The 20,451-nt window shown below is 65.0% G+C and overlaps 5 protein-coding genes across 33 annotated transcripts; 3 read left to right on the top strand and 2 right to left on the bottom strand.

Moving 5' to 3' along the window:
* Nucleotides 1-40: 40 nt before the first annotated feature.
* Nucleotides 41-2,695, top strand: C7H8orf82 (chromosome 7 C8orf82 homolog). Of its 3 annotated transcripts, XR_010121985.1 has the most exons (4): nt 41-196; nt 860-908; nt 1,118-1,956; nt 2,277-2,695. XR_010121985.1 is itself a non-coding variant. In XM_055287739.1 (3 exons), exons 1-3 carry the CDS (start codon nt 41-43, stop codon nt 1,561-1,563), a joined length of 651 nt encoding a protein of 216 aa, XP_055143714.1. In that variant the 3' UTR covers nt 1,564-2,695. The 3 variants fall into 3 exon arrangements, 2 of the variants coding, with proteins under 2 accessions (XP_055143714.1, XP_055143716.1); XM_055287739.1 differs by having other exon boundaries at nt 1,118-2,695; XM_055287741.2 differs by lacking the exon at nt 41-196 and adding an exon at nt 270-665 and having other exon boundaries at nt 1,118-2,695.
* On the bottom strand, nt 2,666-11,282 carry LRRC14 (leucine rich repeat containing 14). 7 transcript variants are annotated; one of them, XM_063643743.1, is made up of 5 exons: nt 11,198-11,272; nt 9,185-9,624; nt 8,417-9,001; nt 7,715-8,328; nt 2,666-3,604 (listed from the first exon to the last, which is right to left on the bottom strand). In XM_063643743.1, the coding sequence occupies exons 2-4, from the start codon at nt 9,511-9,513 to the stop codon at nt 7,761-7,763; spliced, it is 1,482 nt and encodes a 493-aa protein (XP_063499813.1). In that variant the 5' UTR covers nt 9,514-9,624; nt 11,198-11,272; the 3' UTR covers nt 2,666-3,604; nt 7,715-7,760. The 7 variants fall into 7 exon arrangements, with proteins under 7 accessions (XP_063499813.1, XP_063499812.1, XP_063499811.1 ...); XM_063643742.1 differs by having other exon boundaries at nt 9,185-9,538; nt 11,198-11,259; XM_063643741.1 differs by lacking the exon at nt 2,666-3,604 and adding an exon at nt 4,035-7,175 and having other exon boundaries at nt 11,198-11,242.
* Nucleotides 4,239-6,849, top strand: LRRC24 (leucine rich repeat containing 24). Of its 2 annotated transcripts, XM_055287725.2 has the most exons (4): nt 4,239-4,397; nt 4,494-4,772; nt 4,935-5,103; nt 5,822-6,849. In XM_055287725.2, exons 1-4 carry the CDS (start codon nt 4,239-4,241, stop codon nt 6,760-6,762), a joined length of 1,548 nt encoding a protein of 515 aa, XP_055143700.1. In that variant the 3' UTR covers nt 6,763-6,849. The 2 variants fall into 2 exon arrangements, with proteins under 2 accessions (XP_055143700.1, XP_063499801.1); XM_063643731.1 differs by having other exon boundaries at nt 4,239-4,772.
* A 59-nt stretch (nt 11,283-11,341) lies between the features above and the next one.
* Nucleotides 11,342-17,868, top strand: RECQL4 (RecQ like helicase 4). 18 transcript variants are annotated; one of them, XM_063643722.1, is made up of 22 exons: nt 11,360-11,534; nt 11,600-11,633; nt 11,751-11,845; nt 12,068-12,208; nt 12,495-13,093; nt 13,172-13,271; nt 13,351-13,477; nt 13,784-13,915; nt 13,999-14,091; nt 14,169-14,305; nt 14,716-14,799; nt 14,879-15,052; nt 15,133-15,312; nt 15,452-15,593; nt 15,684-15,946; nt 16,020-16,308; nt 16,383-16,512; nt 16,595-16,764; nt 16,832-17,012; nt 17,089-17,245; nt 17,367-17,475; nt 17,601-17,868. In XM_063643722.1, the coding sequence occupies exons 1-22, from the start codon at nt 11,451-11,453 to the stop codon at nt 17,723-17,725; spliced, it is 3,546 nt and encodes a 1,181-aa protein (XP_063499792.1). In that variant the 5' UTR covers nt 11,360-11,450; the 3' UTR covers nt 17,726-17,868. The 18 variants fall into 18 exon arrangements, with proteins under 18 accessions (XP_055143664.1, XP_063499792.1, XP_063499788.1 ...); XM_063643724.1 differs by having other exon boundaries at nt 11,372-11,534; nt 15,011-15,052; XM_063643726.1 differs by having other exon boundaries at nt 11,378-11,534; nt 12,846-13,093; nt 13,190-13,271.
* Nucleotides 17,869-17,942: 74 nt separating this feature from the next.
* MFSD3 (major facilitator superfamily domain containing 3) lies at nt 17,943-20,072 on the bottom strand. 3 transcript variants are annotated; one of them, XM_055287735.2, is made up of 5 exons: nt 19,135-20,072; nt 18,644-18,791; nt 18,429-18,553; nt 18,248-18,357; nt 17,943-18,165 (listed from the first exon to the last, which is right to left on the bottom strand). In XM_055287735.2, exons 1-5 carry the CDS (start codon nt 19,814-19,816, stop codon nt 17,992-17,994), a joined length of 1,239 nt encoding a protein of 412 aa, XP_055143710.1. In that variant the 5' UTR covers nt 19,817-20,072; the 3' UTR covers nt 17,943-17,991. The 3 variants fall into 3 exon arrangements, with proteins under 3 accessions (XP_055143710.1, XP_055143711.1, XP_055143712.1); XM_055287736.2 differs by having other exon boundaries at nt 18,644-18,783; XM_055287737.2 differs by having other exon boundaries at nt 18,644-18,726; nt 19,135-19,986.
* Between the last annotated feature and the right edge of the window lie 379 nt (nt 20,073-20,451).

Below are 20,451 nucleotides of genomic sequence, written 5' to 3'. Positions count from 1 at the left end.
CCCGCCGTAACCTGCTGGTCGCTTCCGGCGCGGGAGGAGAATGTGGCCGCCGTGCGGGACGCTCCGGACCCTGGCCTTGGTGCGGTCGCGGGGAACCCGGGCCTGCAGCGGGGATGGGGGCGTTTCCTACACGCAGGGCCAGAGTCCCGAGCCCCGGACCCGCGAGTATTTCTACTACGTGGACCACCAGGGTCAGGTGGGCGGGGGCAGGGCCGTTGCTCGAGGGGCGGGGCCGGGAAAGAACTCTGGGCGGGGCCGGAGCTGTGGGTCTCTGTGGGCGGGACTTTTGCTCGAGGGGCGGGGCGGGGAGGGTAGGCGGGGCCTGCGCGGTGGGCAACCTCGACTCCGCAGAGCTGGAGGAGAGCGCGCTGGAAAGACTGGGAGCTGGGTCGGTCCGGGCCGAGGCTCCTACGTGGGCCGCGTCCCTGCTGCGTTGTGCAGCTCCAGACTCTGTCCTACAAGTCCCCAGCCCCGGCGCTGACTTCTCGCCGCTGCCACGGAGACACCCGGGCCGCCCCGCCTTTTTTTGGAAGCCCTGTCAAAGGCAGCGGCTTGTCCGGGAGGCAGCAGGCCAGGTAGTCTCCGCGGAAGAGGTGGCACAACTGATCACAAATTTGAAAAGAGGGAAAAGGTGCGGGAAAGACTTGGCTGACCAGGGAGCAGAGGTGCGCATAGATGCGGATAAGTCGGCAGTGCCCCCAGGTTTACCTTCCTCGCGCCTGCTGCATGCGGCGTGTACAGACAAGCAGGAAAAGTGGGCTTGGGCCGATTCAGGACCTCCCGAGTTTCAGGACCTCCTGAGCTTCCCCGCCCCCACCTGCACGCTGGGACTTATCACGGCCCGGCCCTCTATCTGCAGCTTTTCCTGGATGATTCCAAAATGAAGAATTTCATCACCTGCTTCAAAGGTAATGCTGTGCCTCCCTCCCCAGCCCCGGATGGGCTCCCCGACTCTGCCGACGGGCCCAGCTCACCAAGGAGTGGGCGTCCTCCGCTCAGGAGCCCCGCTGAGTGAGGCCAGGCGAACCTCTTACCGTCGGCGCCTGCCCTCGGTATGGTCCTGGGCCCGGAGGCCTTGGGAGCCCAGCGCGCTGAGCACCCCCCCTTCATCCCCCAGACCCGCAGTTCCTGGTCACCTTCTTCTCCCGCCTGAGACCCAACCACAGCGGGCGCTACGAGGCCGCTTTCCCCTTCCTCTCGCCCTGCGGCAGAGAGCGCAACTTCCTGCGCTGCGAGGACCGGCCGGTGGTCTTCACGCACCTGCTGACCGCGGACCACGGGCCTCCGCGCCTCTCCTACTGCGGCGGTGGCGAGGCCCTGGCCGTGCCCTTCGAGCCGGCGCGCCTGCTGCCCCTGGCCGCCAACGGGCGCCTGTACCACCCGGCGCCGGAGCGTGCGGGCGGCGTGGGCCTGGTGCGCTCCGCCCTGGCCTTCGAGCTCAGCGCCTGCTTCGAGTATGGGCCCGGCGCGCCTGCGCTGCCCTCGCACGTGCGCTGGCAGGGCCGCCGCCTCGCCCTCACCATGGACCTGGCCCCGCTGCTGCTCGCGGCTCGGCCGCCCTGAGCTGGGCCAAGGGAAAGGCGGGAGGCTGCGGGCGCCTCTCACCCCGCTCCCCCGGGACCCCACGCCCCGGAAAGCCCGCGCCACCCGCGCTCGCGGCAGCCTAGTGCGCCTGCGCGCCGTGGGCCCCGCCCCCCCCCCGCCCCTCCAGCGCTGTCCTTGGTGCTGCCGCGGCCTGGCCCTCCCGGACCCTCCGCTCCCCACGGCGCGCGCCCCCCGCGCACCCGACTCCGGCGCTCTCCGGATTGGCCCGCGCTCCAGACGTCAGACCCTGGCGGCGGGCGCGGGGCTCTGGTGCGCGTGCGCGAGCGTCCCCCGCCCCCTCCCAACCCAGCCGGTGCTGGGGCCGGGCCGCCACCTGCACCGCGGGGGAGCCGCTCGCCGCGGGAGCGTCAGGTGAGGAGACGCCTGACCCAAGGTCACCAGGCGTGGGGGCGCTGGGGGAACGGGGACCATCCCGGCTCTGACCCTGGTGCGCTCCGAGAAGGGCGTGGGTCCTGGAGGGGGATGGGGAACGCGGAGGCCACTCCCTCCCTGAGCCCGGCCGAAAATCGACCGGCGCTCGTGGATAGCAGAGGAGGCCGTGGGGGATATAGGCACCGGGTCGCAGCGCTGCCGAGGTGCGCAAGGGCCGCCCAGAGACCAGCTTGGGCCTCGCACTGCGCCCGAGGCAGGCACAGGGCGTTCCATTCTCTTCCCTCTGCCCTCCTGTACAGAGGGGCGCCCAGGAGGCAGTGACAGTCGTCGCGGAATCCTGCGTGTGACACCCCGCCCTTGCCCAGCGGATTAGGGGGTTGTCCTCTGGTAAAAGGATATCTGGGCTTCTTCTAGCCTGGGGCCCTCATCCCTGCCCTAGCAGGCCCTTCTACACCGATCTGCATCTAGGGGGGTCAGCGTGAGCAGCAGCACCCTGAGTTCTGAGGCCAAGAACCTTCTCCACTTGAGAAGCCTTCATGGGGGAGGCTGACTGGGCCAGGCCTGGAGCCACGCACCAACCCTTTATACCCAGGGGAATGGATCCCAAGGGCCCAGATAACGCCCCCAACTTCTTGGGGTTCACACACATCCTGAGACATCTGGGAAGTGCCTCTGCCTGGGCCAAAGCTATTACATTAAAACTTTATTGCTGTGCTTACTTATTTCTAGTGACTTTAAATAATCATGTGAGTTACAATTTAGGGCAAGATTTAAACAGACACCAAGGCCACTTGGTCCTGTCCCTTTTCACATGACTTGCAAGCAGGAAGAGCTGATGGACAGGCAAATGTTTGGGGAGGCCGGCCAGATGAGGCTGGGAGACAGGACACCTGCAGCCCCGTTTTCCCTGGCTTCCGGTGGGCTGGCTGGCTTAGCCCAGATCCCTACTTTAAAAACTGGGCTCCTTGTTCCTGAAACCAGACCCCAGCCTTCCCATTTCTTTAGGACAAGTACATGCATATGGTCCCCCAGCAAACTCCCTGCTCCTTGCTGATCTCAGAGGTCACACTGCTCCCAGAGCCCACTTGGGAAGTCACACCAGAAACCTAGTTGGTGGCCCAAGGCCTCTCCTGTCACACCCCAGCTTTCCCAGGGCCCCATCTATCCCCAAAGACAGGACACCTTTCTGGGGACCAGCATGGGAAGCACAGACCCATGGCTCCTGAGCCGACTTTCCTGTTATTTTTCTCATCCCCCAATTCTCTGACAGGTTACCTGAGAAAAAGGCCCAATTCTAGTTAAGCTGGTCCCACCCCTAGGCCAGCAGGAGCAGGTGCTGGACAAAGCTGTGCCTTGACTTCCCTGGGGCTCGTAGCTCCTCTGAGGCCAGCTCTGCCCAGGCCCCCACAGGATAACAAGGAGGCGTGTCTGCCCAGGGCCTGCTCTCTCCCTCCTAGCCATGCTTGGGTAATGGGGCCCCAGGCTTTGTCACCTAAGCAAAGTTCCCAAGCCCATACCCTGTACTTCCAGCTTCTTGCACCCTAGAACCAAGCAGCAGCCACTTGCCTGGGGGTAGAGTCGGGAGCAGCAAGCGACACATCCACGTCCTGAGCAGGAAGCTCCTGACCTGCTGGGCATGGGTGGAGAAAGAGAAGGTGACAGGGTTGGGTGGCTCTCCCTACATGGTCACATCCTGTGAAGAGACTGAGGACACCAGGAATTCTAAATTTGAACCTGGTGCCCCAGAGCTTTAAGAAAATGTTTTTGTCGGCCGGGCGCGGTGGCTCACACTTGTAATCCCAGCACTTTGGGAGGCCGAGGCGGGCGGATCACGAGGTCAGGAGATCCAGACCCCGATGAAACCCCGTCTCTACTAAAAATACAAAAAAAAATTAGCCGGGCGTGGTGGCGGGCGCCTGTAGTCCCAGCTACTCGGAGAGGCTGAGGCAGGAGAATGGCGTGAACCCGGGAGGCGGAGCTTGCAGTGAGCCGAGATTGCGCCACTGCACTCCAGCCTGGGCGACAGAGCGAGACTCCGTCTCAAAAAAAAGAAAATGTTTGTGTCAAAGGAGAAAACCAGAACGTTTTATTAGTTTCTTGAACCGATTTATAGCGTCAAAAGTTAGACGCAGGTGCAGGCCTCCATTCCATCTATTGGCTGGCTCTCGACTGCGGGGATTGGCCTGCCAACCTGTGTTTCAGGAGGGCACGCGTCCGCGGCTGAACCGCGGAAGGGCCGGTAAGGAGCCGAGCCTCGGGAGATGGCCCTGGGGGCCCCCGCACTGCTGCTGCTGCTGCTCCTACTACTGCCGCTCCGCGCCGCCGGCTGCCCAGGAGCCTGCCGCTGCTACAGCGCCACGGTAGAGTGTGGCGCCCTGCGGTTGCGCGTCGTCCCGCTGGGAATCCCGCCAGGGACGCAGGTGGGCACCGTGTGGAGCTGCGGGAGGACGGGGTGCCCCCAGGGAGAGGAAGACCCCCGCAGCGGGGTAAGCGCCTCCTCTTTCCCCGGCCTGCAGACACTGTTCCTGCAGGACAACAACATCGCGCGCCTAGAGCCAGGAGCCCTGGCGCCACTCGCCGCTCTGCACCGACTCTACCTGCACAACAACAGCCTGCGCGCCCTGGAGGCCGGCGCTTTCCGCGCGCAGCCGCGCCTGCTGGAGCTGGCGCTCACCAGCAACCGGCTGCGCAGCTTGCGCAGCGGCGCCTTCGCAGGCCTGGCCCAGCTGCGCGTGCTCTACCTGGCGGGCAACCAGCTGGCGCGGCTGCTGGATTTCACCTTCTTGCACCTGCCGGTGAGCGCCTGGGGTCTAAAGGGGCGGGATACTCCATTATGGCCCCTCGCCCTGTAGGGCTGAAATAGTTAGAAAAGGCAACCTAGTCTAGCTTGGTAAGAAGAGGGACATGCCCCCAACCTCGGCGCCCTTTTTCCTCACGATCTGCTGTCCCTACTTCAGCGACTGCAGGAGCTTCACCTGCAAGAAAACAGCATTGAGCTGCTGGAGGACCAGGCTCTAGCGGGGCTGTCCTCCCTAGCACTGCTGGACCTCAGCAGGAACCAGCTGGGCACCATCAGCCGAGAGGCCCTGCAGCCCCTGGCCAGTCTGCAAGTCCTGCGCCTCACAGGTACCTCTTCCTCGGAAAGCGTCTCTGTCTGGGCCACGGTGGTGGCAGTAGGGAGCAGGCTCATGTGTGGAGCGGCTCTGACAGCAGGCAACTGGGCAGCAGTCTGCAGGGCTGCACCACCGCCTGCAGCCACAGTGGAGGGCTGCGGGAATGGGTGTGCTGGGGGATACAGCTGAGGCACCCTGCCTGAGGAAAACAGAAAAAACAGGAACTCCACAGGGTGACTTAACAGAGTTGAGGGTTCTGCACACTTTTAGGCTCTCAGAGGGGAGGCAGACAAAATTGCAAAGGAGAGAGACAGCTGACAAGGACTGGGGACATTCCCAAGAGAGGGCATCCAAAGACAAGGCTGAGAGAACTTGTGAGGTTTCAGTGCTGGTGAGACGTCTATGTGGACGCCCAGGTTACTAAAAACAGTGGCACTTGTTGCAGGAAGACTTGAGGAGCAGGTGCCTTCTCAGAGACCGACAGAGAAGTGATCTGTAACAGGCAGGCATCACAGAGCTAAAGGGGAGCGGGGGAGGGGGGCGAGGGTGAAGGGCCTGCCGCCGCCCCAAGGAGCTTGGGGTCAAGGAAGGGGTGGCAGGGGCCTTGGACTCCGTGTGAAAAGGCTGTGGGAGGTGGGAAAGAGGCCTCTGCCCTGGCCTGCAAAACCCCAACTGCACAGGCTGTTTTAGCAGCACCCTCAAGCCACCTGCCTAATGCTGCTCTCCCACAGAGAACCCATGGCGCTGTGACTGCGCCCTGCACTGGCTGGGTGCCTGGATCAAGGAGGGCGGCCAGCGGCTGCTCACCTCCAGGGACAGGAAGATCATGTGTGCAGAGCCCCCGCGCCTAGCGCTCCAGAGTCTGCTGGACGTATCCCACAGCAGCCTCATCTGCATTCCGCCCTCTGTCCACGTGCAGCCGCTGGAGCTCACAGCCAACCTGGGTGAGGACCTGCGGGTTGCCTGCCAAGCCTCCGGCTACCCGCAGCCATTGGTGACCTGGAGAAAGGTGCCCCAGCCTCGCGAGGGCCGGCCGCGAGCCCAGGCCCAGCTAGAAGGCGGGGCGCTGGGCCTGGGCGGACACTCGGCATCCGACACGGGCAGCGGCATGCTCTTCCTCAGCAACATCACGCTGGCGCACGCCGGCAAGTACGAGTGCGAGGCCTCCAACGCCGGCGGCGCTGCCCGCGTGCCCTTCCGGCTCCTGGTCAACGCGTCCCTGCAGCAGCCGCAGCAGCCCGCGCAACCGCCGCCTCCGGCCGCCCGCCCCGCCGGCCGCGAGCCCCGGCCCGAGGTGGGCAGCATGGCCTTCCGCGCCCTGGGCCTGGCAACGCAGACGGCCATTGCGGCGGCCATCGCGCTGCTGGCGCTCACGGCGCTGCTCCTGGTCGCCATGATCTGTCGCCGGCGCCGCAGGCGAAAAAAGGCGCGGGGGCCCCCGGGGGAGGGCGCACTGTTCGTCAACGACTACTCGGACGGCCCCTGTACGTTCGCACAGCTAGAGGAGCTCCGCGACGAGCGCGGCCACGAGATGTTCGTCATCAACCGCTCCAAGCCGCTCTTCGCCGAAGGTCCGGCGGAGGCGCCTGCGGACTGCGGGCCGGCAGAGGGGGCGGGGCCGGGGCTCGGGCTCCGCGTGCCCCCGCCGGTCGCCTACGAGATCCACTGCTAGGGCCGCGGGCGCGCGGATGACGTAGGCGCCGGAGATTGGCCGGTGCGGCCTCGCGCATGCTCCATCAGTAAAAGTGGAAGCCGCGCAGTGTGCGCTGAGCCGTGTGTGGGGCGCGGGCCGGGAGCGTTGCACTCGGGAATCCGGGGGTAGCAATGGAAGGTGGCCAGGGAGGCCCTAACACCTCCCTTGAAGCTCTTCCGAAAAGACATCACCCGAACCTCCAGCTCTGCAGCGGGGGTCCCTCGCTGGCCCTGGCCGGCCACAGTAGAATCTTGGGCCTCCGAAAGGTGGGAAGAGCAAGGACTGGCCGGCGGTACAGATGGGGGCTGCCCCGCGAAGGGCGGGGCAACAGGCTGGATGGCAGTTGTTGCCCGGTGGCCATGTTGGGGGTGACAGCAGAGATAAGGATAAGGCTGACCAACGTGGACAGAAAAAAAAAAAACAGCCACAAATTCAACTTCCAGGCACATTTGTACCTTGATGACCCCCTCCAGCCCGAGCCCAGCCCAATGGGGTAGCTGGGTGGCAGGGTAGGGAACACGTTAAGACGCACGAGTGCCTGGGGACCCCAGCCTCCCTGAAGCAGGCCTCTGTCCAACTTCAACCCCACAAGCACTGAGCTCTCAATAAAGGGATAGGAAAGGCCCAGAGAAGCCATCATCTCTCTTAGCTCACAACTGGGATCCCAAAGCATTTGCACAAAGGACCAGGACCCCAGACGGCAGCCAAATGCAGCCAAACTGAGCAGGGCAATCGAGGCCTGACATCCAGCCCCGGGGCCCACAGATGATCAGCCAGTTATGGAGCAAGTGCAGAGAAAACCGCATGGGGCACTGCAGAAAGCAGGGGAGGCTCGAGGTGTGCCCAGAAGCAAGGCAGACCCAGCAGGGAACCAGAAACCAGTGCTTTTGTGACAGGCCTCCACCAGGGTCCCAGCAAAGGCCCTGCCTACCTAAAGAGACTGCAGGGCGGCCTGTGTCTCACCCAGAGCTACTTCATCATAGGCTGAAGTAGTCCGCAGCCAGTCGCCCGTAGATGTCCGTGGTCCAGAGCACATGGGCACGGCCTGAGGCTAGAAGCAGCTGGTGCAACTCGGCTTCTACGCGAGCGAACTTCTCCTCATTGATGGAGGCCTCCAGCAGGACAGAGGCAGGCGGCGGCCAGGGCAAGCCCTCATAGCAGTCCACAGGGAAGGGGTGCACCACAGTGCGTAGCTCAGCCTGCGCCGCCGAGTCCCGCAGCAGCTCCTTGAGGCCCGCCATGGACAGTGGGTTGCCATAGAGGCCAAGGTACCGGAGACTGGCGCACTGAGTCAGGATGGGTAGTGTGGCCAACAGCTGGGTGTCCGCGAGCTGACACTCAGTCAGCTCCAGATGCAGCAGTGTGGCTGCTGATGCCTGCAGCAGACCCTGAAAGGGTGCCAGCTGGCTGCCAGACAGGTCGTTACCACTCAGGTCCAACTTCTTGAGGTGGGCAGCATGGGGGCTCTGTGCCAGGAAGCGCAGGTCCTCAGGCAGCAGAGCACAGAAGGCCAACTCCAGGCTCTCCAGGGGGCTCTGCAGGGTGCTACAGGGGACACAGGGGTCACAGACAGGCAGAGCCGGGGAGGGTCCCTACAGAAGGGAGGGGCAGGGCAGTGGTGGGGCCCGCTCACCTGAGCAGCTGGTCCAGCCTCCCTGAAAGGAGAGAGGAGCCCATGCTGAGCTCACGCAGACAGGTGAAGCGGCCCATCTGGGCGAGGAAGTAGCGGAAGTTGTCCTCGCCGTCCACGGAGGGCTGCCTTGAATCCCCATGCACGTAGTGGAGCCGCAGGCTGGCCAGGTGCTGAAAGCGGGCCACGTGTGGGATGATTACAGACAGGCCGCGCAGGCCCAGATTGTTGAAGCGCAGGTCCACGCGGCGCAGGCAGCCCGCATCCAGAAGCTGCAGCAGGGCCACAGTGTTGCGCATGGGCAGGTCCTCAGCTCGCAGGTCCCGGCAGCAGAGCCGCAGCGGGCTGCCCACGCTGCTCCGGAGGGCCTCCCGCAGGAATGCATAGGAGGCCCGGTTCACCCGCAGGTCCACACGCACCTCCACAGGGATGGGGGCTGGCCCAGGCTCTGCGGCCCCACCCTGCTGCTGGGCGATGCATGTGCGAGCTACGGCAGCAGTACAATCCCACATGCTCATGGTGCCAGGATCCTGTTCCACACCATCATCCAGGAGGCCTGTCATGTCCAGCACCCGCAGCGCATGCTTCCTGGGAGTAGGAATGGTCTGAGGAAGGGGTCGAGGGGCAGGGCCCATACCCCCTCCCAGCCACTTTGGGATGGGAGCAGCGCGCCTGCTCCTGCATGAGCTCTTGCTAACTTTATGACCCAAGCCTCCTCAGGGGACCCACTTACACACCCCTGGCCTGACGACCCTTCAGGTAAGTCCATACCTGCAGAGGGGCTGTGTGCTGGCCCCAGGCTCTGAGGTGTGGAGCCGGGCAGTCAGCCCCAGGATAACAGCCTGCATGCTCTCAGTGCTGGGCCGCTCCTGCAGGAGGGCACGGCTGCAGTGGGCACACTCCTGTAGCAGCTGCTGGAAACTGAGCAGCGGGAAGGGCCATGTGTGTACCAACTCGCGCAGTACCACTGTCTTCTTGTCCATGAAGGCCACCTTGAACAGCAGGGGGAAGAGTTCGCGTGGCAGCAAGGGCAGGGCCTGGCAGGCAGCTGGCTGGCACTGCAGCACCTGCCGCGTGCTCAAGAACACAAGCGTGTGCATGGCGCTGGGCCGGGCAGACGGCCACCTGCAGGAGAGGGACTTCAGCAGGGAGGAGAGACCCTAGGCCACTACCAAGCCACACACAAGTGGTAGGAAGGCCCAGCATAGTGCCTGAAACAAAGTCAGCAGTTAGCAGTGGCCACGGCACAGAGAAGCACCTATTAGATGCCTAGCGCTGGGCTGGGTGCAGTGAACTGGCAGACAAGGTCACAACTCAGCCCCAACCCTCCAAACGCACAGCATCTCTTTAGGAAAACTAAGCGTCAAGCAGTGTGGCATCGTCAACAACTCGCTTGCTTGGGTGTGCTTTTGACAGATGCCTGTTGCCTTGCAGGGCCCCCCATGGGTACTTCAGGCCTCTCAAATTACAAAGCTGCTTCACAAAACCTGAATAAAGCCCAGGCCTCTCCCCGCCCACCTTCATCAGCATTAGTACAGACGGGACACTCCAAGGGGTCAAGTAGCCAAATCACCTTTCCCTCCCCTCTCCTCACAGAGGCTCTCCAGGGCTACCCTTGGACTCCACAGAACAACAAAGACCTGGAAGCACAGAAGCAGCTTCATAAGCAACAAGGCAGGTTGAAAAGACTGAGACCCAGGGAACACTGAGTCCAGATGACGCAGCCTATGAAATCCAAGCCTTCGATACAAGCCCCCCCAAAAGCTACTATTCTCCAGAGCGTCACCAAGCACGGAGACCCCGAAAGAAAGCAACCCTCACCTTTTTGGCCCTTACCACTGGCCTAAACCTCTCCCTGTTCCCTGGAGGGCCACTGTGGAAAGACCAAGTCTTAAGTATGTGGGATTCGGAAGATGCAAGGCTACAGATTGCTCGGACAAGACAAAGAAAGCTGCCTCAGCAGCACCCAAGCTGCAGAGATGCACAAACACTTCCAAAGCCACAAGGTACCTGTGACACAGGGTGCCAGCCCTGCTGCTGCCTGTAGCATCCTCAAAACTACATCGCAGCCATCTCCCTGTGACAGATTAGAAAATGAAGCCCTAGGCCTGGCCCAAGGTCACAGCCTGAGTGACAAGCCAGGGAAGGGGGCTGGGGAAGACACTCTGGCCCCAAGGCCCTTGTTTTTGTCGACTTTTCCACATACAAATAAGTCCTTAAGGCACCGGTTCCTGAAAAGTCCCAGACACCAACCCTCGGCCTAGTTCTGCCGGTGGACAGATCTCAACCATCATACTCGCTCTGACAAGACAGACCAACCGAGCACTTGTCACGGGAGGACACGAAAGCAGACGGCCTGGCCACCAAGGGAGGCAGGCACCTCCGTGCGACGCCCCCTTCCCTCCCGCCGGCCGCAGGGAACGCGACGGTCCTCGGCCGCCTGCGTTTCGCGAAGACGCCCCCGCCCGGCTCCTCCGGGCCTCGAGCCGCGGGAGGCGCTGGACCCTCCGCTCTTTCGCCTCCCGGGCGGGGCCTGCTCCTCCACGTCAGGTGCGTCTCCCACCAGGGCCTGACGCCGCTCCGACCGGCCCGGACACTCCCAGTCCTTCCCGGCCCGCAGTGGCACCTCCCGGGTTCCCGGCCTCGGCCCCGGGCTCCCAAATGCAGCCACTGCCTCCCTCAGCCAGGCCGCCCCGAGCGATCGGCGCCCCGCCCCTTGAGGCCAGGCAGGGCCAGGGGCGTGCGCCGCCCCGCTCAGACCCCCGCCTGGCCGCCCGCGCTCACCGGTCCCGCAGCCGCAGCCACCGCCTCCGGCCCCGCCTAGACCGTCCGCCGCTCCCCGCCCGGCGCCGCGGCGCCCCGCGATGACGTCGACGCCTCCCATTGGCTGCTTGTCGAAGGCCCGACGGATTCGCTGCCCGCGCGCGGTGGCCCCGCCCCCAGCCCGCCGCGCACCCGCATTGGCTGTCGGCCCCAGCGACGGCTGCGCGGGAGATTCGCTGGACGACCGCAGGCGCGGAGGCCGGACGGGCGCGCCATGGAGCGGCTGCGGGACGTGCGGGAGCGGCTGCAGGCGTGGGAGCGCGCGTTCTGGCGGCAGCGCGGGCGGCGACCGAGCCAGGTGCGGGCTGCCCAGGGGCCGAGGGGCTGAGGGCGCGGCCCGCGGCTGATGCGTTCCCTTTACAGGACGACGTGGAGGCGGCGCCGGAGGAGACACGCGGTGAGCGCGCGGCGGGGCGGCGGGGTGCCGGGGCGCCGGGTCGACGGGGGCGGGAAGACACCGGGTCGACAGGGGCCCAGGCCCCACCCTGACTCCGCCTCCCGCTCACCCACGCAGCGCTCTACCGGGAGTACCGCACTCTGAAGCGGACCACGGGCCAGGCCGGCGGCGGGCCCCGCAGCTCCGAGTCGCTCCCCGCGGCGGCCGAAGAGGTACCCAGGCCCCGCCACCCCAGCCTCCTCTCACTTTCCTGTTGGGCGGAGTGGCGGGAGCCACGGAGTCGCGGCGAGGCCTCCGTGGGGCATAACTTGGGAGGGGGACTGGGCAAAGTGAAGAAGGGCCGGGCCTCGCTCCAGGTGTGGGAGAGGTGGCTGGGAGCGCCTCTGCCCCCACAACAGCCTTTCTCTGGCCTGTGCCCCTATTGTCTGCTGCAGGCGCCAGAGCCCCATTGCTGGGGGCCCCATCTGAATCGGGCTGCGACCCAGAGTCCACAACCTACGCCAGGGCGGAGCTGCCAGGGCTCGGTGCCGGACTACGGGCAGCGGCTCAAGGCCAATCTGAAAGGCACCCTGCAGGTGAGGGGTGGGCAGGCAGTGAGTCCACGCTAGGTCCACAGCTGCTTCCGGTCCGGGTCACCCTCTTGTCATTTTTTCCGCACTGACAGGCACGGGCTCCTGTGCCAACCAGGGCACGAGTCTCCAGGGAGCTTCTCGGGGCCTTCGCCCTTGACTCCCTTTCTAGCCCAGCCTTGTGCTGATTAGCCTGCCCTGCGATTGAGCGTGGGGACTCAGGTAGGTTTTAGAGTCTACAGTAGCCCAGGGGCCTGAGTTCCTCCTGCTATTCTGTTTTTTCCCCTCCCAGGCCGGACCAGCCCTGGGCCGCAGACCCTGGCCTCTAGGAAGACCCTCATCCAAGACGCCCACCCCAAAGCCCCCAGGTACAGGGCCTGTCCTCTCCTTTGCAGAAAAAGCCAGTGATGAGCCTCCACATCCCCCTGAGCCCCAGCCAAGGCCAGGCCGGCTCCAGCATCTGCAGGCATCCCTGAGCCAGCGGCTGGGCTCCCTAGATCCTGGCTGGTTACAGCGATGTCACAGTGAGGTCCCAGATTTTCTGGGGGCCCCCAAAGCCTGCAGGCCTGATCTAGGCTCAGAGGAATCACAACTTCTGCCCCCTGCTGAGTCGGCTGTCCTTGGTCCTGGTGCTGGCTCCCAGGGCCCAGAGGCTTCAGCCCTCCAAGAAGTCAGCATCGGTGCAGGGAGTCCCCAGCCCAGCAGCAGTCGAGGCGAGAAGCGGAGACGGAACAAGGAGCCCTGGGGGAGCCCCGCACAGGTCCAGCAGGAGAGCAGCCAGGCTGAACCCCCATTGGAGGGGGCTGGGGCTGTAGCACTTGAGGAAGACCCTCCAGGGGAACCCATACAGGCACAGCCACCTCAGCCCTGCAGCAGCCCGTCGACCCCCAGGTACCACGGACTCAGCCCCTCCAGTCAGGCTAGGGCTGGGAAGGCTGAGGGCACAGCCCACCTGCACATCTTCCCTAGGCTGGCCTGCCATGACAGGGGCAATTATGTACGGCTCAACATGAAGCAGAAACGCTATGTGCGGGGCCGGGCGCTCCGTGGCAGGCTCCTCCGCAAGCAGGTAAGATGGGCTCCCTTTCCCTCCCCTCAGCCCTCCCATATCTGCCACCCAGTGACCCTCCTATGTGGGCACCCCCCAGGCATGGAAGCAGAAGTGGCGGAAGAAAGGGGAGTCCTTTGGGGGTGGTGGTGCCACAGTCACAATCAAGGAGTCTTGCTTCCTGAATGAGCAGTTCGATCACTGGGCAGCCCGGTGTCCCCAGCCAGGTGAGGCATCTGCCCTGGAGGGTGGGTCCGGCCAACACTGTGGAGAGGGCACAGTGCTCTTTTGGGGGACACTTATGTTCCAAGCAAAAGTCCTTCCAGGTACCCCTGGTCGAAGCCCTACCCTGGATCCCCCAAAGGAGGGTGGCAAGGACGAGAATGACTGTCAGCTTTTTCTGCTTTGGAAAAAGTAGCCCAGAGGAAGGGCACTGCCTGCTGCCAACCCCCTCTGGGGGAAGGGGAGGTTGTGGCCAGTGGTTGTCTCGCCCGACCTAGAGCTTCCATTCCACCCTCTCCTGCCTGCCCCAGCGAGTGAGGAAGACACAGACCCTGTTGGGCCTGGGCCGCTGGTTCCTGCACCACAACCTGTACCTGAGGTGCCCAGCCTGGACCCTGCTGTGCTGCCACTCTACTCCCTGGGGCCCTCAGGGCAGCTGGCAGGTGAGCAGTCAGCTTCTGGCCCAGAGGCTTTACTGAGGGGTTGGAGTGACTCAAGTCATGGTGATCAACACCTGTGTCTGCAGAGACGCCGGCTGAGGTGTTCCAGGCCCTGAAGCTGCTGGGGCACCAAGCCTTCCGCCCTGGGCAGGAGCGTGCAGTCATGCGGATCCTGTCTGGTGAGTGTGGCTGCCGGGGCTGAGGCCGGGCTGAGGCCAGGCTGCAAAACCCTGCTGCTGACTCCCACCCCATCCAGGCATCTCCACGCTGCTGGTGCTGCCTACAGGTGCCGGCAAGTCCCTGTGCTACCAGCTCCCGGCGCTGCTCTACACTCAGCGCAGCCCCTGCCTCACGTTGGTCGTCTCTCCCCTGCTGTCACTCATGGACGACCAGGTGTGCACACAGGGCCCTGGGCACACATACACAGCCAAGAACCAGCACTTGTGACTCCCAAGAGCAACTGCTGCTTGTCCCCTAACCACCCCCTCCCCTGGGAGCTTCAAGGTGTCTATGGCCTCAGTCCCAGTCCTGGCAGCAGGTCAAAGGCAGCCCAGCTCCACAGGCACCACGGCCACCCCCACGGGAGCTGTGCTGGGAAGGGAGCCATCCCCACTTCAGTCTGTCTGCTCCCTGGCTCCTGGGCCAAGGCCCACAGGTGGCTCCAAACCCTTGGCCCTAGGACCCAGGACCTGGTTCTCCTTTCCCCTGAGGGACTAGGATGGACACGGCAGCAGCTCTGGGATGACCTGGGGAAGGGCCAGGGCTGGGCTGGTGTATGACAGCCGTCACTCCTGCATTTGCAGGTGTCTGGCCTGCCACCGTGTCTCAAGGCGGCCTGCATACACTCGGGCATGACCAGGAAGCAACGGGAATCTGTCCTGCAGAAGGTGGGGGCCTCATGGGCCTAGGGGTGAGAGAGGCAGTGGGCGGGCACCTGGGCTGTGCCTCTGATCTTGCTGCCTTCAGGTTCGGGCAGCCCAGGTACATGTGCTGATGCTGACACCTGAAGCGCTGGTGGGGTCGGGAGGCCTCCCTCCAGCCACACGGCTGCCTCCAGTTGCTTTTGCCTGTATTGATGAGGCCCACTGCCTCTCCCAGTGGTCCCACAACTTCCGGCCCTGCTATCTGCGTGTCTGCAAGGTGAGCCATGTGTGAACTGGGGTGGGCGGCTAGGGCCGGGATGGGCTGGGCGCCTCACACCACTGCCGCCTCTGGGGCAGGTGCTTCGGGAGCGCATGGGTGTGCACTGCTTCCTGGGCCTCACAGCCACAGCCACACGCCGCACTGCCAGTGACGTGGCACAGCACTTGGCTGTGGCCAAAGAGCCTGGCCTCCATGGGCCAGCCCCAGTTCCCGCCAACCTGCACCTTTCCGTGTCCATGGACAGGGACACAGACCAGGTGGGTGTGCGTGCTCTGGGGACCCTGAAGGGCCCTGGCTGCTGACTGCCCACGCCGACCCCTCCTCACTCCTCACTCCCCACTGCCCACGCCGACCGCTCCTCACTCCCCACTGCCCACGCCAACCGCTTCTCATCAGGCACTGTTGACGCTGCTGCAAGGCGAACGTTTTCGAAACCTGGATTCCATTATCATTTACTGCAACCGGCGTGAGGACACAGAGCGGATCGCTGCGCTCCTCCGAACCTGCCTGCACGCAGCCCGGGTCCCAGGGTCTGGAGGTGAGGCACGGTCAGGGCTGGTGTCCCCATGGACGCACCTTGGGCACACATGGCCCCATCCCACTGACCATCTGCCTGTCTTCCCCAAAGGTCGTGCCCCCAAAACCACGGCCGAGGCCTACCACGCAGGCATGTGCAGCCGGGAACGGCGGCGGGTACAGCGGGCCTTCATGCAGGGCCAGTTGCGGGTGGTGGTGGCCACGGTGGCCTTCGGGATGGGGCTGGACCGGCCAGATGTGCGGGCTGTGCTGCATCTGGGGCTGCCCCCAAGCTTCGAGAGCTACGTGCAGGCCGTGGGCCGGGCCGGGCGTGACGGGCAGCCTGCCCACTGCCACCTCTTCCTGCAGCCCCAGGTTGGCACCCCCCCAACTGCCAGTGCTCAAGCCCCCAGTGCTCCCCCCCACCCTCATGAAAGTTGCCCTGCAGGGCGAAGACCTGCGAGAGCTGCGCAGACACGTGCATGCCGACAGCACGGACTTCCTGGCTGTGAAGAGGCTGGTACAGCGCGTGTTCCCAGCCTGCACCTGCACCAGGCTGCCCCCGGAGCAGGAAGGGGCCATGGGTGAAGAGAGGCCTGTGCCCAAGTACCCCCCTCAAGAGGCTGAACAGCTTGGTGGCCACCAAGCAGCCCCAGGACCCAGAAGGGCCTGCACGGGCCATGAGCGGGCACTCCCAATACAGCTTACTGTACAGGCTCTGGACATGCCGGAGGAGGGTGAGGAACCTGGGTAAGCCACAGGGGTGTGGATGGGCCGTCCCCGCGTCCCCTGACCCCTGCTCTGCCCCCAGCCATTGAGACTTTGCTGTGCTACCTGGAGCTGCACCCACGCCACTGGCTGGAGCTGCTGGCGACCACCTATACCCACTGCCGTCTGAACTGCCCTGGGGGCCCTGCCCAGCTTCAGGCCCTGGCCCACAGGTAAGCACGCCCTGCCCTGAGTTGGAGACAAGGTTGGAGAATCAGTGCTGTTGGCCACATGTCCCCTTTTCCCTGGGCACAGGTGTCCCCCTTTGGCTGTGTGCTTGGCCCAGCGACTGCCTGAGGACCCGGGGCAAGGCAGCAGTTCCGTGGAGTTTGACATGGTCAAGCTGGTAGACTCCATGGGCTGGGAGCTGGCCTCTGTGCGGCAGGCTCTCTGCCAGCTGCAGTGGGACCACAAGCCCAGGACAGGTGCGCCTCTCCCCACCCCACACCGCCCTGGACGCTGCCTGCCTACATCTGACATGCTTTCCGGCAGGTGTGCGGCGTGGGACAGGGGTGCTTGTGGAGTTCAGTGAGCTGGCCTTCCACCTTCGCAGCCCGGGGGACCTGACCCCTGAGGAGAAGGACCAGATCTGTGACTTCCTCTATGGCCGTGTGCAGGCCCGGGAGCGCCAGGCCCTGGCCCGTCTGCGCAGAACCTTCCAGGCCTTTCACAGGTTGGGGGGAGGCGGGCGGGGCCTGGGACCATCCACCCTCCCGCAGTAATCAGCTCTGACAGGCTCCTCCCCACAGTGTGGCCTTCCCCAGCTGCGGGCCCTGCCTGGAGCAGCAGGATGAGGGGCGCAGCACCAGGCTCAAGGACCTGCTCGGCCACTACTTTGAGGAAGAGGAAGCACAGGGGCCGGGAGGCATGGAGGACGCACAGGCCCCCGAGCCAGGGCAGGCCAGAGTGAGTGCAGTAAAGCCAGGCACCTCGTCGGGGTTGCAGGTTCCCTGGGCTGCATGGGGCCTGCTGTGTGGATGCAGCGCCACGGGAGCTCAGAGGAAGCCTGATGTGCCTGTCCACACAGCTCCAGGATTGGGAGGACCAGGTCCGCGGCGACATCCGCCAGTTTCTGTCCCTGAGGCCGGAGGAGAAGTTCTCGGGCAGGGCTGTGGCCCGCATCTTCCATGGCATCGGTGAGGCCTGGGAGGCTCTACCCGCTGCAGGCTGGGGCTGGGGGCTGGGGCAGGTGAGGCCTGGGAGGCTCCACCCGCTGCAGGCTGGGGCTGGGGCTCACGGCTGTGTCTTGGCTCCGCTGTAGGAAGCCCCTGCTACCCAGCCCAGGTGTACGGGCAGGACCGGCGCTTCTGGAGAAAATACCTGCACCTGAACTTCCACGCCCTGGTGGGCCTGGCCACGGAAGAGCTCCTGCGGGTGGCCCGCTGACTGCACTGCGTTGGGGGATGTTGGGTAGAGCTGGGTTTGTCAAAGGCTAGGGCAGTGACTGAGGACCTGGGCAAAACCTGCCACAGGGTGTGCGGATGAGGAGGCTCCAAAATGCAGAATAAAAAGTGCTCACTTTGTTTTTATGGGCCCTCCTGGCCAATGAAGCAGCCCCCACAACCTGGGGACAAGCACATCACATATTCCAGGCACACAGACATCTGGGCCACAGGCACATGTGGCTTTATTGACCAGTCCAGCCACCCAGCTCAGAGAAAGGTGCTGGGTGCTAGGCCCAGGTACAGAACGGGCAAGGCAGAGAGGATGAGCAGGAGCACGAAGCAGGGATGTGGCCCCAACCCATCAGCCAGGCCTCCAGCCAGAGTGCCCAGCAGCAGCTTCCCCAGCAACTCCAGAGTGGCCAGAAGGCTGTAGTGTGTGGCCTGAGGGGGTGGGGGTCACGGTCAGGGTCAGGCCCACACAGCCCCAGCCCTGTGATCCCTCTGTGTCCCTGCTACATCTCACCTGCAGGGCCCTGGGGGCCAGCTGGCTGCAGCGCATCATCCCAGTGAAGGTGACTGTGGTGACCAGGCCTCCCAAGAAGTGCTGCAGACATAGGCTCAGCAAGGCTGACCCTGGGAGGGCAGAAGTCAGCAGTGCCCCAGGCTCGTGGCCCCTCTCTTCCCCCTCAAGGCCAGCCCCTCACCTCTCAAGATTGTGCCAGGGTCCATGCTGGCCCCCAGGGTGTCCAGGTGGAAGACCAAGGCAGTCTGGCAGGCTAGGCCCCCGAGGCGGAACCGCAGCACTGACCTCAACAGAGGCAGCAGTTCCCTGGGGTGGGGGTGGGAAATGGGTCAGTATAGTGGATTGGGGGCAGCTCGGGTACAAGTGGGTGGGCAGGGTACACTGGGGAGGGCTCACCAGTGCTTGGCCAGCAAGGTCCCACCCAGGGAGGAGCCAGCGATGGAGCAGACCACAGCACCCACGCCATTCCACAGTCCCAACTCGGGGGCAGAAATGCCGTGGTCCAGCAGGAGAAGAGGAAACAGGCTGTTGGCACCCTGCTCACCTTGGGTGGTGGGGGCGGCATGAGCACGGGAGGTTCCATATCTGCCCCCACCTCCCTTCTCCCCACTTGGGCCCTCAGTCCTGCCCTGCTCTCCTCAGTGTTCCAGAGCTGCGGATGCTGGAGAAGTGGCGAAGCCCGAGAGAGCCCTCAGGGATGTGGCTAGAGCTGGGGGAGGATAAGACGCAAGGCCCAGCTGCAGAGCCCCGGATGTCAGGGCCAAGTCTTGCAGGTTATACCCCAGAAAGAGGGTGGCCCTGTAATGGGTTGCAAGCCCCTGGGGACACACCTGGAGCTGTCCCGGAAGCCCCAACTCTGCTGTTGCCTAGCTTGAGACCTCACTCACCCAGCTTGTAGGTGAGCACAAAGCCTGCGGTCCACAGGGTCCCCGGCACGGCTAGCACGTCCCGCAGAAGGTGCGCGGTGTGGGGACGCTGCTCGGAAGGGGGCTGCTGTGGGAGCCGCCGCAGGGCTGGTGCAGCCCAGGCCAGGGCCGCGGCCAGCCAGTAGGTGGCAGCCAGGAGCAGAAAGAGTTGCGGCCACGAGAGGGTGGGCAGCAGCGCCAGCAGCGCGCCCCCAGCTAGCGCGGCGCCCAGCTTGTACGCGACCACCTGCACGGTGTTGCCCGGCCCCAGCTCGGCCGGTTCCAGCAGCTGCACAGCCAGCGCGTCCAGGGCCACATCCTGCATGGCGGCACCCAGGTTCAACAACAGCAGCAACCCCGCCACAGCAGCGGGCAGCTCGGCCTGGCCAGCTCCGTGCGGGGGCAGCCCGGCAAGCAGCCCACACACCAGGCCCAAGCCCGCCGTGCTACGCGTCAGCCAGGCCCTCGCCGAGCCCTGCACGTCCACCAGCGGGGCCCACGCCAGCTTGAGCAGCCACGGAGCGTACAGAACCTTGGCCAGCCCCACGCGCGTCAGGGAGAGGCCGCCGGCACGCAGCAGCACGGGCAGGAGGCCGGACTGGAGCCCGTAGGGCAGGCCCTGCACCAGGTAGAGGCCGGCCAGCGGCAGCAACTTCCCGCGCATGGCGGCTCAGGCCGGCTGCGAGGCCGGGAGGTCGGGTTCCAGGTGGGGTCCCGCAAGGCGAGGTCCCCTCCGCGTGGGGTCAGAGGCCACACCCCGGCATGGCTTTGGTTCTGGGACCGGGCAGAGTCAGCGTCGTACAGGCTAGGGTCTGGACACGTGCTCTCGGGCTTTAGGAGCATCAACACCCCAGAAGAACCGAAGTCGGATCCAAACGGGGCGAGCGGTCTGGACACCGGCGGCTCCCGGCATGCTCTGCGCGGCCGCAGGGAAGGGGGCGGGGCCACTGCCTCCCGGGGCTCCCACCATGCTCTGCGAGACCGCAGGTGAGGGGGCGGGGCCGCTGCCTCCCGCGGCTCCCAGCATGCTCTGCGAGGCCGCAGGTAAAGAGGGCGGCGCCCCTGCCTCCCGGGGCCCTCGGTCCGCGCCCCGCACCGCCGGCCGGGCTGGACTTCAGCAGTTTCTCGGCCCCCTGGAGCCACAGAGCGGAGCACGGGCCACACGGCGTCGCTGGAGCCCCGCGGCCACCGGCTCCAGGGCCGGAAGGTCGCGCGGGCCGCAGTGACCGGAGCGGGCCAGAGCGTCAGCTCGCGGGCGCCCCCGGTGGCCGGTCCGGGCTCGGACTCGCGGCCCGCCCC

Source organism: Symphalangus syndactylus, chromosome 7, assembly GCF_028878055.3.
Source record: "Symphalangus syndactylus isolate Jambi chromosome 7, NHGRI_mSymSyn1-v2.1_pri, whole genome shotgun sequence".
NCBI classification, from domain to species: domain Eukaryota; kingdom Metazoa; phylum Chordata; class Mammalia; order Primates; family Hylobatidae; genus Symphalangus; species Symphalangus syndactylus.
This window is presented reverse-complemented; position numbering and strand designations above follow the sequence as displayed.

What these genes read in the sequence shown, in the direction of transcription:
- LRRC14 (XM_055287728.2), bottom strand. Translation starts at nt 9,513, where the DNA reads ATGCACACGCTTGTGTTCTTGAGCACGCGGCAGGTGCTGCAGTGCCAG. An exon ending in AGCACACAGCCCCTCTGCAG is followed by an intron (nt 9,002 to 9,184) that starts GTATGGACTTAC and finishes TCCTACTCCCAG; the next exon opens with GAAGCATGCGCTGCGGGTGC. An exon ending in AGGCTGGACCAGCTGCTCAG is followed by an intron (nt 8,329 to 8,416) that starts GTGAGCGGGCCC and finishes TGTCCCCTGTAG; the next exon opens with CACCCTGCAGAGCCCCCTGG.
- MFSD3 (XM_055287735.2), bottom strand. Translation starts at nt 19,816, where the DNA reads ATGCGCGGGAAGTTGCTGCCGCTGGCCGGCCTCTACCTGGTGCAGGGC. An exon ending in ACCTTGCTGGCCAAGCACTG is followed by an intron (nt 18,554 to 18,643) that starts GTGAGCCCTCCC and finishes CCCCCACCCCAG; the next exon opens with GGAACTGCTGCCTCTGTTGA. An exon ending in TGGCCCCCAGGGCCCTGCAG is followed by an intron (nt 18,166 to 18,247) that starts GTGAGATGTAGC and finishes CCACCCCCTCAG; the next exon opens with GCCACACACTACAGCCTTCT.
- C7H8orf82 (XM_055287739.1), top strand. Translation starts at nt 41, where the DNA reads ATGTGGCCGCCGTGCGGGACGCTCCGGACCCTGGCCTTGGTGCGGTCG. An exon ending in ACGTGGACCACCAGGGTCAG is followed by an intron (nt 197 to 859) that starts GTGGGCGGGGGC and finishes CTCTATCTGCAG; the next exon opens with CTTTTCCTGGATGATTCCAA. An exon ending in TTTCATCACCTGCTTCAAAG is followed by an intron (nt 909 to 1,117) that starts GTAATGCTGTGC and finishes TTCATCCCCCAG; the next exon opens with ACCCGCAGTTCCTGGTCACC.
- RECQL4 (XM_063643718.1), top strand. Translation starts at nt 11,451, where the DNA reads ATGGAGCGGCTGCGGGACGTGCGGGAGCGGCTGCAGGCGTGGGAGCGC. An exon ending in GCAGGCTCCTCCGCAAGCAG is followed by an intron (nt 13,272 to 13,350) that starts GTAAGATGGGCT and finishes GGCACCCCCCAG; the next exon opens with GCATGGAAGCAGAAGTGGCG. An exon ending in TGTCACTCATGGACGACCAG is followed by an intron (nt 14,306 to 14,715) that starts GTGTGCACACAG and finishes CTGCATTTGCAG; the next exon opens with GTGTCTGGCCTGCCACCGTG.
- LRRC24 (XM_063643731.1), top strand. Translation starts at nt 4,239, where the DNA reads ATGGCCCTGGGGGCCCCCGCACTGCTGCTGCTGCTGCTCCTACTACTG. An exon ending in TCACCTTCTTGCACCTGCCG is followed by an intron (nt 4,773 to 4,934) that starts GTGAGCGCCTGG and finishes TCCCTACTTCAG; the next exon opens with CGACTGCAGGAGCTTCACCT. An exon ending in GCAAGTCCTGCGCCTCACAG is followed by an intron (nt 5,104 to 5,821) that starts GTACCTCTTCCT and finishes GCTCTCCCACAG; the next exon opens with AGAACCCATGGCGCTGTGAC.